This window comes from Malurus melanocephalus, unplaced genomic scaffold (assembly GCF_030028575.1).
Source record: "Malurus melanocephalus ecotype Western Australia unplaced genomic scaffold, MMel_1.1 scaffold_42, whole genome shotgun sequence".
Taxonomy (NCBI): domain Eukaryota; kingdom Metazoa; phylum Chordata; class Aves; order Passeriformes; family Maluridae; genus Malurus; species Malurus melanocephalus.
In genome coordinates this window covers 419134-435071 of record NW_026623274.1, presented here as the reverse complement: position 1 = coordinate 435071, position 15938 = coordinate 419134, and the positions used below count along the sequence as shown (strand labels likewise).

Sequence of the window (15938 nt, the reverse complement as noted above, 5' to 3'; positions counted from 1 at the left end):
GATGGTAGTGTGGATTGTAATGTGATCTTAGTAAACATCTCTTTAAGTTCTGCTCAAGGGACTGGCTGGGCCAGGCAGTTCCTCTTCCAAAGAGTGGTGGTTCTGTACTGAAGGCTTTTGCTCTGTTCAGGCAGGGCACAGGTTGCTTCCAGATACAGACACAACCAGTCTAACCCCTCCCCCAGCACTATGGGAGTCGTAATGATCAACACTGAGAACCCATGAGAAGGAAGATCTTTTAAGTATGAACTGAACTCCAGACACTTGATTTAATTTTCCACTTTGTTTTGTTGTTGCTGTTTCAGTGCTGGGATTGGACGGACAGGGGTTCTGATCACGATGGAGACAGCAATGTGTCTCATTGAGTGCAATCAGCCTGTTTATCCACTAGATATTGTAAGAACCATGAGAGATCAAAGAGCCATGATGATCCAAACACCTGTGAGTATCATCCCTGTGGTTCTGTGTTGCAGAACAATAATTTTRCATGATCTAGTCATATTAGATGGATTTTTAATATACTTGTTGATTATATTGCAAAGATCACCTTTACCCAGTGTGGCTGTAGCCTTGGCTCCAGGAAAGAATAAATTGCTAAGGCTATTGGAAAAGAGCAATTGTTTAAATTTTTACAGTGAAAACTTGGAAAAAAAGGAGCAGTTGTATCAGGGATACCTGGCAATTAATGACAAAAAGGGTCAATTTTCACCAGTGTAAAAATCACTCAGAGGAGAAAGCAGGAACCTACTTGCAGATGTTTAAAGTGGGAGTGGTATAAAAGAGAAACAGAAAGAACCAAGACATGCAAGAAAAAATGTCAGTGATGAAATTCAGTGATTTTATGTTGCTTTAGTTGTAATGGGAGCAAGCCTTAACTATGCCCTCTTGTGACTCAAGGGGAAATTATCAGAGAAATAATATTTTTAAAAAATCAGTGTAATTAAATCTGATGCAAGATGCATTAAAGCAATCATAAGTATATTTCGTCTAAGAAAAGTAACTTACAAGGATTCTTTCGGGACTTTCTTGACATTTGATGTACCTTAAGATACCTTAAATTACACCTGTAATTTTGGGTGTTGTGGGATAATTCATGTATTATATTTCAGATTTCTAGAAGTTTTAGAACATATTTAGAAACTTGTTATTYTATCAGTCAGATATTGCTTATCTCTAAGAGCAGTTTGTGTTTATGTTTTTAGAAAGTACCTAAAAAGGGTGAAAAGGTRGAGTTGTGTTGTCTTTCAGAGAGAAAGAAAGACTTGGACTTTCGGTTGTTCCTAACTTTGAAAAATTCCACGTTTGTTTGGTTTTTTTTGACATAATAATTGTGAGTAATTGATATAGTTTTACTCATAGTATATAACATTTAGAGAAGAGCATCTTGAAGGAGAAGAGGCACTAGTTCAGTATCAAATCACAATAATCTGAAGGTAGTAYTCACTGTAGTAATTTTCATGTCCCTGCTGCCAAATTTGAGTAAATCAAATTTGAATAAACCTTTTGCGTTCTTCAGAGAGTATTAAGGCTGACAAAAAGTATGTGTCTCTATTTCTAGGTCATCAGTCAGTCAGTGCTGCTGAATTAATGTTCCAGAATTCATGTTTCACTAAAAAGTTGTACTGTTCAGGTAGCACAGGAAGGATGAGAAAGGTGATGATACATGAAAAATAGCAAAGGTTGGCTCTTGCTGTTTGTGACAATTCTACAGGATGAATAGCTCTCTCTCTACCCTATGTGGAGRAGAAGAAAAGTGTTACTAGTAAAGGTAGGAGTTGCAGTAGTAAGGGTTTAACTGTATTTTTTCACAGTGTGTGCTAAATATCATCTGGTCTCCTCATTTTTCTTAGAGAAACCAAAATTTTCAAGATTGAGGAAAAGCAGGTGTTTAGTGAGAAGGTCTAACGAAAGAATTGTAGTTTTTTAAGGTTCCATGAACGTGAGCTGTGGCCGTTTGTGCTTTGGCAGCCGGTCCTGGTTCGTGTCCCGAGGGATTCACTCGCTGTCCGCACGGGGGCGCTGTGCGAGAGCTCAGGCGCCTTCGGGGAGCGCTGGGGGCAAAGCACGGATTTTACACAAATGGATAGAAACTTAAAATATTTCATATACATGCGATACTACAGGAAATAATGATTCTAGTGCTAGAATCACTTTTAAGATCTGACATCAGTGCATAGGATGGGCTGTTCCCACAACACTGACAATGCAGGTGTGCTGGAGTTCTAACCAGCACAGACACATTGGTCTGCATGCACCGTGACTTGTGGTGCTTTGCATTTATTTCATTTGTTTTTCATTATATTACAGTTTGATTACTGCCTGTTTGTTTTTTTTAATCTATTATTTGTTTAAAACAAACTGTTAATGGCCTCTGTGTATGCAGGTGCTAGATTTGGATGCACTGAGGAGTTAAGACATTATATGGATATTATATAATGTCAAGAAACAGGTGTTCTGGGTTTTTAAAACATGAAATAGTTTTCTTTTATATCGGATTCTTAGAAGGAGGTGCCAGTAACATGGCAGAGTTAATATAAGTATGAAAAAGTACTTTGAAATTATGGCTTCTAAATCCAAGGGCATGGAGACTTCAAGTCAGTGAAACTTCAGCAAGGAAATAAAGAGCAGAAAATTGCTAAATAGGTGATGTTGTAATAATAATACTGGGTTTGTGGGTATGACTTTTGGTATATATTTCAAAGTGCCATTCATCCTATTCTTCTGTTGAGAAACAAAATGCTGTCATCTAAAGTTCCTTTTGTATTGTGTTTCCTAAACTGACTTTGAAGCACAGTTCTTGGCTTGTCAAGAGAATGGGATGGGGAAATCTTAGAGGCCTTTTCTGCTTCCAAATGATATTTTTCAATTATATTTCTTTTCAATTTACTGAATCTACTTTCCTTTTCAGAGTCAGTACAGATTTGTATGTGAAGCTATTTTGAAGGTGTATGAAGAAGGATTTATTAAACCTTTACAAACATCACTGCATCAGTAAAGAGCRAAACACCTATGATATCAATTGAGGAATCCTGTCCTCTATAATGAACTGGCAGCATTCTTCGTGCCATAATACTGCTTGCAGGAAATGATAGTGAAGTACAGCAAAGAATTGACAAAGGACTTTGAAAACTTCAGCACTGTTGCACTTTACGTTGAAACAAAATCAGTCTCTGAAACTCTTCTAACCTTCATCTGTTTGAAGACTTTATTTTCGTGATTTGCTCCGAACAAACCATAAACTGAAAGAACTAATTGTGTTCAGGGTAATCTACGATATTTCATTGTAGTGCCATATACTGCGCTTCTGGTTGAATTGCTACAAACAAGGCTTGGAATTATTTCACTCTGTTTTACACCCATGTCTCTTAAAAARAAAAACAAATGAAAAAATACACTAAGCCATGATCTTTTTCCAGTGCTAGGTTTATTTACTATGTACAGACTCTCACAGTTTTGTTTTTTACAACATTAGCAATATTGCCAATACTAGATAGATACACACTGCCTACTGATGCAGCACACTTTGTCCTACACCCTTCCTAGAGACCAGCTGGTTGTTAGAGGAGAGCTGGCGTCTGTGTTAACCCAGCAGTAGCTGCATAATGCCCACTTACCAGCATCTTGTACAAAACAACAATAAAAAATTGAAGAAACCATATAAGTAAACAGCATTTCTTTGACACAGCTTGTGTGTCATACACTGGTGTATTCCGATTCGTGTGATTTAAGATTACGTGATGGGAACTAGTGCATGCATTATGTCTTAACCCCTTAAGTGCCTTGAGACTTAAAGYGTACATCCAGTGCAAGGCACTCGTGATTCCATGGGGGTGGTATTGTCCTGTCATATTTATCTTATGGGTTCAGACTTTAAAAACGGCCCTTGGTGCTTGAAATGTGATACCACAAGGGGTCATGGAAATACCATTCCCTCTTTCCTTATACAAGTACCTGTGTGCTACTCTCTGTAGCAAAAGCACCTCTGCCAACTTAATGAGCATTGTATGCTGCTGTAATTACGTGAAAAATCTGACACATTCCTTCATTTCTTCCAACTAGTAACTTACTAGCATCTTACTACAAAATGCTGGTAGGTCATTAGAAGCTGATGCATTGTTTTATCCTTTTATTGAGAAGAGCTATTTTACTCAATTAGACATAACTCTTTAATAGCACTGATAATCAAGTTAAACTTGCAATGAGATGTGATTTAATTYCATTACCTTCTAACTAACTTGTTAAGTCCTCATAGTTGATTTCAAGCCATGTTCGTACAGGTCTGCCTTTTCTTTTATTTGTTTGGAGGGGAGAAGGGAGAACACTATGAAGTTATCCCAGAACTTAATTTTAATTTCATAATGACCCCAGTCACCTTCTGTTACGCTTGTGCAAAATTGTTCCAGTTGGTATGGGTTGTTTCTTATTTAAATAGGTAGAAGATTTGTAAGAAATGTCTGTCTGATACAGTATCTGAGCTCATTCTAAAGATGCATAAATGTCCCCRTTTTTTAATATTTTTCTAGTACAGGAGAAACCAAGTCAGAAGCAAGATACCCAGTGTAATATACTGTAAGGAAAAAAMCAGTCACTTCTTTGACTGGCCTTTGACAGCATAACTTTGTGCCCTCTATTTAAAAGTTTTAATTTATTATATTGGTTTCCTGAAAATGTTTATCCATTTAATTTTGTTATATATATAGCATAGAATTAAAATGGAAAGTTCTATGCTAAATAATTTTTAACTATTGAAGAATTATATTGTATAATATACTGTGTTCTATGGACATTTGAAACAGATCAGCTACGAACTATTAAATGAAAAGGGATTCAGGCAAAGTGAAATCCTGGCTTATGACTTAGTAATGAACATGAACCACAATGCCAAATGGAAGATAGAGTTTTAAATATTTTTAGAAAACAAAATCATATTAGGAGGGCTGTGGCCCTGTTACTTATATTTCTAGATTTAATGCCTAAGTCAATATTGTCCCYCAGTGAAAAATAAAATTTTAAAAGAATCTCTGGATCTGAACTGGACTGAAAARGAGTAACATGGTAGCTTTAATCTCAGTTATATTTTAAGCCATTTCCAACAAATAAAAATTCTTTTTTATAATTCTTTAATTCCCGTGTGATGAGGTTTTTAGCTGAGTTGCTGGTTAGCTGGAAGGTTATATTGAACTCAGCATTAATGTCCAAAAAGTAAAATAATTCATCCATTATAYTAAAATAAATTTTCTTCGTAGTCAASCTATAAACAGAATAGCATTTGCCCTGTTATTCTGAGGGAAATCAGAAATGGAGGTTATAGCAGCATTATATAGGGTTGCTACGTCACATATTTAAATATTCTTATGTAAAATTGCCAAAGCAGTTYGAGTTCAAAAGTCCCATTTATACCACAATTAAGAGTGGGATATGTATTGGTCATCTGTCATTACTGTTTTGATCACAAACACAGGCAAGAATAATAGGTCTCTTCAAAATTTTCCTCTGCAGTGACTTGTAATTTATTAACTAGTTGTACTGGGGAAAAAATTGGAACAAAGTACCTATTCTTACTTAATTGGCCATCAGCGCCACAGTGGCTTTTGGCTTCTCCAAAGCCAGGATAAAGTTAACCAAAAACTTCTTGGGAAAAAAAATAGCACTGAAGCCTTTCTGCACCATAAATCACCATTTAAATTTTTCTACCTGTTGTGGTATAAATGGCCTTTAAAATATTTTTATATGGCCAAAAAAAGCTAAACTGCTTAATATTTTACTTTGGGTTATGAAGATCTGTATCATCCTTAAGAGTTTTTTAAAGAAGTTTTTGTATGTTTCATGCTGTACAAAACATGAATGTATCTTTCAGACATAATGACTTATAGACCTATATGTGATTGGTGTTATGACTGTTGGATTTTATGAATAATTATTTTCATACCATTTGATTAGGAAAAATGTTGGGGGGCTGTGGGAAAGAGTATGTTTGTAACACTTCCATTATACAAATCCAATTAAGGAAAAAAAGTAGTTTTCATTGTAAATAAGAGCAATATTATGACAACTTTGTGCCAATGTAAAATGTTAAGACTTTTGTTTTTACTTTTAGGTTCAGATTGAAAACTACCACTACCATCTCTTGTTTAGAATGGATTTGAAGAGTTTTTTTTTACTAGAAGGACATGGGTCTCTAGTGGGGGCTTTGAGTGTTTTTGGGAGCATATTTTACTTTTGCTAAATATGAAATAAGATGCAGATATTGTTTAATAAGCCACCTACAGATTGTCAGCCAGTCCACTTTGAGAAATACTGTATCAGATATCCCAAATAACTGAGAGCTGAAAAATGCATTTATCCTGAATTTGGAAGCATTTGGTGTTTTCAATCACTTGAAAGTCTTAAGCAGTAAAATACTGCTTTTATGCATTTTATTTTTATCTGTTCTCTCCCAATTACGAAAAAGAGAATGCCTGACTTTTTTGCCCACCAGATTTAAGGATAGCTGACATTTCTTCCACATTTCTCTGTTAAATCTCTAAAGCTTATGTGCCATATAGATAMAGCAGTAACACTTCTAGAATATCTGATTACAGCCTGGCACACCATCTATTAAAGAAAGGGTGAGAAAGCAGTTGGGACATGAGAAGTTTGTTACGGAACTTGTGTAGCTGGCAACTTTCTTTGGAGGCCTTCCAAAAAGCTTCATGGTACCTGTGGAAGGGCCAAAATGCAGTGGACATGCTGCAGTTGTGCTGCCTAGGGAAACAGGGAGAAGGGAAGGTCTGGCATAGAGATGTTGGAGCTCCAGGTATGCTGTGGAGCTGGATTRTGTGATATTTTTATGCTTATGCAGTGTGTGTGCAGGTGTGTGGGTGATGTTTGATGGCTCAGGGAATTAGCATGAGCATGAAAAGCTCTGTGGATCCACCAGTTTCCAGGTTGTCCAATACAGGTGCTTTAGTTTTGGCTGTAGAGCCACTCAGCCCGGAGGTTAAAGGGAGTGATTTGGTTATGGTCCAAACGAAAATTTTGCATATTTGGACTTACACCAAGTACAGGAATGGTGTCCTTTAATGTCAGTTGCACTCTTTTTGTAGCTCACATCTCAGGTCCCCATTTGGCTGGATTGGGTGTATTTGCCAATTTCAGTACCCATCTTTTGTCTTGAGACTGAAAAAGTTCTTTCCCATTGCTACTTTTAGTTCTAGGATCCAGTATTAAGATTTGGTAAAAAACCTATTTATTGAATAACTGTGGATCTTTCATGAATATGCAGGGATTTATAATTAGTGGTGATTGGGTAGCTGTTAGAAGGAGGAAATGGTTGRTTTGTTTCAGTGTAACTGTTCTGTCCAGTCTCTTATCCCACTGCACTTAGGCTTTGAAACTTGTTWGTTTAGCCATCTGCAAAGGCCAGTTCCTTATCACTGGATTTTACCTGTGTGCTTGTTACTCCCACAAGTGTCTATCTTTTCATAGGTCTTCTCCAGCTGCAARTTTTGATCTGGCTGTTGGCTTTGTCATGTTTTGCTCATTGAGATCTCAATGGTAATAGGAACAGATAAATTACTTAGTTTTAAAAAATGCTGGAATACTAAATTTTTTAAATTTAGACATTTTGATTAGTAGCCTTATTTTAAAAAGCCACTAAAATATCTGATTCTAGTSTGCTGTAGCATGAACTATGGTTCACGGACTGGCTGGCAGCTTGTTGGTTGTGGTATTTCGTATTTAGCAAGCTTACATGTTTTAAAAGATAATTTTTTCAAAGTGTTTTGATGTTTGAATAGTAGCACTTTATCTTATGCTTACTACTGACTGAACTATTGGACAAAATAAATTAGGTTTGGAGAGAGATGCTTAATGGGTTTCTGTACAGAGATGATTCTGATTACACCCTGGTACGAATGCTTTCTGTTCCAACCATTTCTTCTTGTTCATGTGTTTCTGAGGGATTTTCAGAAAATAGATACTAATAAGATAATTCTATTATCTCAATTTTCCTGTCTTAAAAAGGATATGAAGCCTGCATTTAGGGGGGAAAAGAAAGCAAAAAAAAAGCAAAAAAAAAGGTGCAAATAGAAACTTACAGGGTACTTTTACATCTATCTCTGTGATCTCTCTCAGCTAGCTGCAAATTAGCTATGTTTACTGTAAATGTTTCTGCTAAGCATTATTTTTAACATTAGCTCAGTTACCTGGAAATCAGTATTGTTGTTTCTTGGTTTTTTGTTTTTTTTTACTTAACTTATTTGAATTTTGATAACTAAAGATAATGCACAACAGAGTTTAAAGAAGTTGCTGCCCTTTTGCACCTAGGCCAGGGGCCTGAGACATGAGTGAAAGGGTTAAACAGTTTACGTTAAGCTGTTTTCTTTTCTTTAACTAGAATATATCCACAAGGACTAGACTATAAATGATCCAGTGCAATTATCTCAATACATTGGGGCAATTATCTCAATACATTGGGGCACAGTAACAACCCATAATAATCTTACAGGAAAATTAAGGTAAGAGAGTGAAGATTTTAGCTTATCCAGTGTATCCAGATTTGTTTTCCATTTGGTTTGCTTCATTTACCAGTGATCCCATTTTAACCAGTCAGTTTGGTAGGGCTGTTTATGTAAGGTTTGGGGTTTTTTTTCTGTAACAGGTGCTATACTACATGTAAATACAAAGGGAAGAGTATTATCTAGATCATTATTAACAATCAGATGGTGGCAATATTTTTGCCAGTTACTTCTGGTAATTAATTTGCTTTTCCAGCTGTGGCTTTGTCAAATTTCATCTCAGTTTCATACTGCTGAATGATGGACTGCAAGTGTGGAGTAAATCATCTCAGAGTTGAATAGCTCCTTTGTTGTTTAGACTAACTCTTGTGTTATCTTTATTAATATTGGGGGATGCGAAGGCTCTTCCTGTAAKTAGACTTCTGCCTATAAATTTGTTWAAAAGCACATGAGGGGGAGGAAAAAAAACAAACCAACAACCTAAATGTTCCATCTTGGCTAAGCAGCCGGGGTGGTTGATGGAAAACGATGGAAACTTGAAATTGGTCAACACTGGACAATGTGAAAATAAWTTCAGCTTTTGTCACTGCAGCTACTGTATGCTTTAAAGGGCCTTATGTATTTGTCCTCATTTTGATAAAATGAAATTTCTTGCCATTAAAATTACACACTAACTTCTACCGAAAACCAGCAGTTCCCAGGATAAATATGCTAATTAACATTTAACAAGTCTTGTTTTAGTCTTAAGTAAAATTTCATTCTATTATGTGAAAAAATGCTGTTATGCATATTTTGTGGATATATTTAATTTCAGTTGACAAATAGTTGTCTAGGTACAGACTTGAAAATATATATATAGTTTACTTGTGAATCTTAATTGTTTAATTGCAAAATAAAGATGTGCTTTAGTAATTTAAAGTTTAAATTTTTTTGCKATTTTCTTGTTATTGTACACATGGTTTTGCTGTGCCACATTTATGTGTATCCAATGCCAGATAATGTTCAGCTTGTGTTTTTCTTCTTGACATTGTATGACATAAATACACCCCTATGGATTGCACACTAGAGAGGATGCTAAATTATTGGGTATTRAATTGCTTGGTTAAAGCATCAGCCCAAGTTTTTGTCTGAAAATATATAAATACTGCAAGATTTGCTCTAWGGGAATAATAACTTTTAAATTATCTTTTATACGGTGAGTGTATTGGAAATGGCGTTCAGTAGAGATGGTAATCTGACCGGAAAGCTGAGCATATGATGAACACTGATGTGAAAAACAAAAATTCYAGATGGAAGCTTGTGATTAAATATTGGCTGCCAAAAAGTGAGATGTTCAAAACCAAAGTGGGTAAAGATGATGAAAGGACTTAGGAGGCAAGACAGAAATYTCAGGAGGAATGAGTGTCTGAGACCCCCATTTGTTCTTAATTCCACTGATTAATACAGGATTTTGAAGTGAGGACAAGGTGTTTGGATTTGAAGTACAAAAATATAAACTAATGGGAAAGCACTTTCGGGGAAAACCAGAAGTAAGAAGAGGCATACCAGCGGGAGGAGATTTGTTTGAACTGCAGTAGGAAGACTGGATACAAGACAAGTGACAGATAACACAGTTRAATGTGTACATACTTGGACTGTATCTGAGTAGCAAATAGTGAGGAAGSAGGAAACTGTAATTACAGGGAGAGTAGCAAGAGGGTGGTGTGAAGTAGAAATTGCAAAAATGAGCAACTATATTTTTGTGTCACTGAAACTACAAGGAAGGAAATAATCTTGGTGCCAAGATTGGGAGCTTGTGAATGGCAGAGTGGAAAGAAGCTCATTTTGAGGAATAGTTTTAGAGGGTTAGAAAATTTAGGGACAACGTCCAAGAATCAGGGAATTCCCCAGAATTCTTTGTCTGATAGGAGAATGTGAATTGGCGTAGACTTAATAGGAAGGAGACTCCCATTTAACTGACAGATCTGCACTACAACTAAGCATCTTTGATAYGCAAACGATTGTTAGTGGATCTGCACTGAGAATTCATGAGATATCTGCAAACCCTCAAAATAAATTATTTTCCCACGTTAAATATAGTAAGATTYTGTATGGTTTATTTGGGAACTTTATTGCAAGTTCCCACAGGTATTTCATGACAGGCTACTGACAGCAAGCATAATCCCTGCTCGTCTGTTAAAAAGCATCTAAATTGCCCCCCGTTTTGTGATTCACCTTTCTGAATAAATAACCAGGCACATGAACGTGAATCTCACCTTTCCTCAAAGCTCACCCTGCTCCTCCCTGCGGCAGAAGATTGCTCTGTTGTCAACACGTTTAATAAAATCACCTTGTTGCTTCATCATCAAATAGTGGGCAATTACCTGGCAGTTGTTTTGTTTTTTGGTTTTTGGGTTGGTTTTTTTGGTTTTTTTTTTTTTTTTTTTTTGTTTTTTTTTTTTTTTTTTTTTTTTTTTTTTTTTTTTTTTTTTTTTTTTTTTTTTTTTTTTTTTTTTTTTTTGTTTTTTCTCATTTCAGTAAATGACAGCAAGGTAACTCGATGTATTTCAGGCTCTGGAGCTGAGGTATTAACATGGGTTTCATTATGCCAGTTCCTGCGCCTGATAGGGACTGACCGGCTGTCTCAGCCGCCGATTCACAATTGAGCATAGAAAACTCTGTTATCTTTAGCCAAAGGATCTGCTTCCCCAGGCTGGATTCCYAGTTATCCTGCGATTTTCAAGGAGTCTGAAGCTCTTTTACTCAGAGTTTTGTCACTCTTAGCTGGCACTACGCACAATGTTTAAAGATATGATTTTCTTATAAATTTAATGGTTTCCCTGAAGGTTGCATTCCCTCTAGGCAGCCGAGGGCTGGTCACAGTCCTGGCCCAGCCGCTGAGGGGAAACCTCCACCCCGCATTCGCAAGAACTCCAGAACTTTTGAGAAATAATTGGAAACGCGTCCTGAAGGCTCAGTCCCCAAGGGTGCCCCAAACCCGCTGCCGCCCCACCACCCGCGCTCCCCGCCGGGCCCCTCACGCCGTTCCAGGCTCTGCCGCCCCCCGGGCGAAACCACCTGGCACGGGCGGGGGGGTGTCCCTTCCCCACCGGGCTCCGCCCAGTTAAAGGGGCGATGGGCTCCTGGCGCGGCGGGAAGCAGAGCGCTCCTTCTCTCGCCCGGCTCTCGTCCGGCTGTTCTCCTCCCTTCCCGCCGCCCTCCGCCTCCATCTCCGCGCCGCCGCCGAGCTGCAGAGCGCTGCTGCGGGAGCCTCCAGGTGAGTGAGGGCGGGGGGAGGAAATGGCCGGCGCGTCGCTGCCCGTTTAAGGGCCTCCCACGTCGCTCCGCCATGTCCAGCGGCCCGGCCCCTCCCGGGGCTCCCTCTCCGCCCCCGGGGCCTCAGGAGCCGCCGCGGGGACGTGCCCGCCGCCCCGGCTGCGCCGCGCTCGCAGCTCCGCAGGTGAGGCCGGCAGGTGAGGCCGCTGCGGCCCCCGGGCGGGGGCGGGGCCGCGGGGCCGGGGCGTTATGTAAGGGCAGGGGCACCGCGGGCGGGGGTCGGAGCGGGCGGGGAAGGCGCCGGGCGGTGCCGGGTCTCGGCTGGGGTGGACCCTCGGGCTCGGGGCTGACTCTCCGCACACGGCTCCGAGTGTTTGCCTGGCGGCGCGACGGGAAGCGCCGTGCCCGASGGGCGCTCGCCGGTCCTGGCAGAGCCATTCCTGCACGGAAAGCTGTGAGCGCGGCTCTGGGGCGGGAAGGGTCGCTTATCGCTTGTTTTCCATGGGAGAGGTGGAGTGCGTGAGCCAGGAAAGGAGCCGGTGGTATTTAGCTCTTAGTTTCTTCCCAGCTGTGGAAGATCACCGTCACGAAGAAGAGCGCGGTGGCGTTTGTATTAATGAAAGATTGTAGGGAATAGTAGGCGGTCTGCACGATCACTGTTTTTTTTCCTTAAACGTGCTTTCATGTAGTCCCAGAAAGTAACCCAACCACCGTCAAAGGTCTGGTCTTGGCTTTTTTCAGAGATTTTCACAGCCAAAGTCAGTCGGTGTTTAAATCAAAGTGAAAATCTGTTTGACTCTGACACTTCCTTACAAAAGTCTGGGATTTTTTAAGAACTTTAATGCAGGCTATTATTTTTCTTTTTTTGGTTGGTTAGTTAATTTTTTTTTTTCCTGTGGAAAAAAAAAACTTAACCTGCTCCTTTTCTCTCTTAAATTTGGTAGCAAAGATGCTGAGCTTTTTCCGCCGCACGCTGGGGCGCCGGTCCATGCGWAAGCATGCGGAGAAAGAAAGGCTGAGAGAGGCCCAAAGGGCYGCAACCCACATCCCTGCAGCTGGGGACGCCAAATCCATCATTACCTGCCGTGTTGCGCTGCTGGACGGGACCGATGTCAGCGTGGACTTACCGGTACGAGTGATCCAAGTGTGTTTTTGAAATGCATTTAGCTTGTGTTACTCTGATGTGGATTGCTGTTTGCAAGTAAGCTAAAGGCATTGCACTTTGCCGCGGGCAGCCGACCCCTTGACTTGGTGTCCATTAAGTTATTGCTCATGAAAAGATTCTGAAAGAACAGCTAACTTTGCCGTTCACTGCAACTTGAGAGAGTTTTGTTAGATGTCATCACGTCTTACACGCTGAACACTTGCTAATGTTTCCATGTAATTGTTGTGCCACGGCTTAATTTAGAGAGGGTAACCTGTTGATTGAATTGGTTTTCCTTTTGGTGAGCTATGTATCTTGTGAAAGAAGGTTAATCTTTTAGTGTAACTTCTTGATGAGGAGGCATGAGCACAAGTACTTGCAGGAATTTCTGTGTGGGTAGGGTTTGGTTTGGTTTTGTGTCAGGGATGCAGTTTTTAACACTAACTTGAGAGGGGAGGGGAAGAGGAAAAATTTGCTTCCCCTCCTCAGGGCAGGTTGTAGGGAAATAGCAGGGATTGTCTCATAGCATGGTRCTTTATTGGGAGTGAGGTGTTAGCCACTGTTTTACATTTCTAAAGYTTCCTTAATATGCACGTGCCTGTTCTCCTTGCCTAATTACATACCTGGGTTTGGCCAACAAGATGAAGAGTAGCACCAGAAGTCATGTGCTCTGTTTTTCCATTACTATGTGTTATAGTTGTTAGTGACTTGTTTTGAGCTTGCAGAGCTGAGCATTAGGAAGTTAGGAAGGTGTGGATCTGCGAGACCTGACTAGTTCCATAGGATTTTGGCTGCAGTCACAGTTGTGCTGGTGTTGGAACTGCTGACTAGAAAAAAAAAGCCATTTCAAGACTGGCTGCCCCTCACAATTCTTTCTTCCCTTTCTTATTTAATCRTGGAATGTTTAGGTAATGCAAGTAAGTCAGCTTGTTGATTGAGCAAGGAAGTCACCTTGTTGTTGATGTAGTGACCAGAAATAACTGTTATGGTATCTGGAACCACAAATAATCTAGAGTTAGAGAAGCCCTTTGGCATCTTTATTTGCAAAATGACTATACAGATAGGCTTTTATAGAGGGCTGTGAAATTAATTTGTAAATCTCTGAAGCAATGTAATGAACATATCCAGTGCTGCTTAGTGCCTAGGATGTTTGATTTGAGGCCAGGAATGCCCACAAACACTTTATAGCAAGTGTTAACACTTAAAAAGTACTCAAGTTCAAATTGGTGTCTCTACATAACCAGAGCAGTAATCTTTGGAGGTGGAGTTGGCTCTGTAGGCAAATTCCTGGCGGCTCTAACAACATTTCTAAGGCTTTGAGGAGCATAAATTGAACCCGAAGAGGTGTCACGACCTGCCACCTGGACTATAAATCTCAGACCAGTGTGCATTAGTTACTATTTATTTCTGCAAGAAACTCTTTTCACTCTAGATTTTTTTCTTTAAAAGCCAGTATAGACCCTTGACAGTGGACATCTAAACTACGAGTAACAATAACCAAATATGCTAAATCAGTATAGCCAGATGTCTTAATTATGGTGCATCATCAGTGGCTGATATGTATCAGTTTCTTCAGTGATTAAAAGACAACAAATTAAAAGTAAATTAAGTATTTGATTTCAAACTCCCTCAAGTGTTTATTCTTGTTTTTCCACTTGCATCATTCATATTTTGGAGTTGATTCTTAAAAGGAAAGAAAAAAATGTAGAGGAGACAGGGTGAAGTGAGTGGTACAAAATCCTTGCCAAACAACATCACTTTCTAAAATGTAAAGCTTAAATTAAAAATAGGTGTGTCTATACTTTTTCTGTTTCACAGAAACTTTGAGAATCTCTGTGCTCTTTGAGCTGTTTTTGAAGACTGATACTGTTACTTYGTTGGCTGTAAATTTGCTTTAAAATGAGCTCTTTCCCTGAAAGTTGCGCCCCCTTTTCTGCCAGTTCAGTTGTGCAGTCACATTGTCTACCTAAGCAGTGTGAAATTGTTTTATTAAAAAAAACCCCAAAAAAACAACAACAAAAAAAAACCAAAAAACAAACCAAAGCTTTTCTTAAGAATGAATCATTTAGCAAACAGGTTAATTCACAGCCAGAGAAAGGGTTATTCTGGCAGGAGTGAATGCCATACCTTTTTAAATCCATGGCTACACAAACACTTCACAGTGGCATAAGTTGTTGCTGCCACAGGAAGAAAAGATGTTGCTTTCGTTATTGCGTTTGTCCTTGTTTTCTCATACCCTTTGGCAGAAGAAACAGTTTTTTAGCAGCCAGGCAGTAAGCTAAGTCAGGAAAATKCTGTGGCTGAAAATAATCGGTATAATTTCGTTATGTAGTTTCCAGCTGGAGCGATTCTCCAATCTGGTTCCCCATGTGCCTCCCCAAATGTGGTGAAGAAGCATTTAGAGGTGATACCAGGCTTAAGTTTGCTCAAAATGCTGTTGAGCTGTATCCTTACAGTGAATTTGATGCTGAGAAGAGTATTGTGGATTTTCAGTCATTGATATAATCAAACCTGAGATTGCTGAATTTCTGTTTAATTAAAAAAAAAAGGAAAGGCAAAACAAGCAACAAGAAGCAACCACAAGGGACATTACCATGTAAGCCAAACACATTTCAAAGTCATTAAGCAGCAAAGGCTCATATTTTATGAATATTGACAATGAGACAGAAGGGGCAGGTTGTAAATGATGCAGTTGAGATTTAATTTATTAAACACAGAGCCAGGATTTGCGCAGTAAACTCTGCTTTTTGTCTACTGATCTTATCTTTGGTGTCTGTCAAGCCCACTTAATCTTTCTGCTTTTCWGTGTCTTCTGTTGTTTTTAATTAGAAAAATGCCTGACTTAAACTTTTCATCAAAGCTGCAGTCATACACAGTACATAGACTGGATTTTTTGTAAGAATCCACTGCTTTTGCAGCTATGTCAGTGACTGAAGAATGTCAGTGTCGTGTGTACTATTTACTGACACCTTGGTATGTTCAAAATGGGAGGCACGAACTTAATGGGAGTTATCAGTGCTCTTTTGGGGGAGATTGAAGGG

The 15938-nt window shown here is 39.2% G+C and overlaps 2 protein-coding genes across 5 annotated transcripts in view; both read left to right on the top strand.

Moving 5' to 3' along the window:
• PTPN4 (protein tyrosine phosphatase non-receptor type 4) overlaps positions 1-3378 on the top strand; it is a 103298-nt gene extending 99920 nt beyond the window's left edge. The window contains exons 26-27 of the mRNA XM_057364761.1: positions 306-441; positions 2909-3378. Coding sequence (XP_057220744.1) covers positions 306-441; positions 2909-2995 — 223 coding nt within the window. The 3' untranslated portion in view covers positions 2996-3378. The remainder of the gene's footprint in view (positions 1-305; positions 442-2908) is intronic.
• An 8225-nt stretch (positions 3379-11603) lies between these two features.
• Positions 11604-15938, top strand: part of EPB41L5 (erythrocyte membrane protein band 4.1 like 5) — a 52015-nt gene continuing 47680 nt past the window's right edge. For 2 of the 4 annotated variants that reach the window (XM_057364757.1, XM_057364756.1), the window contains exons 1-2: positions 11604-11754; positions 12698-12882. In XM_057364757.1, the coding sequence (XP_057220740.1) occupies positions 11613-11754; positions 12698-12882 (327 nt within the window). In that variant the 5' untranslated portion in view covers positions 11604-11612. Of the gene's footprint in view, positions 11755-11846; positions 11938-12045; positions 12208-12697; positions 12883-15938 lie in introns of those variants that run through there. The other 2 variants (XM_057364758.1, XM_057364759.1) reach the window with 2 other exon arrangements.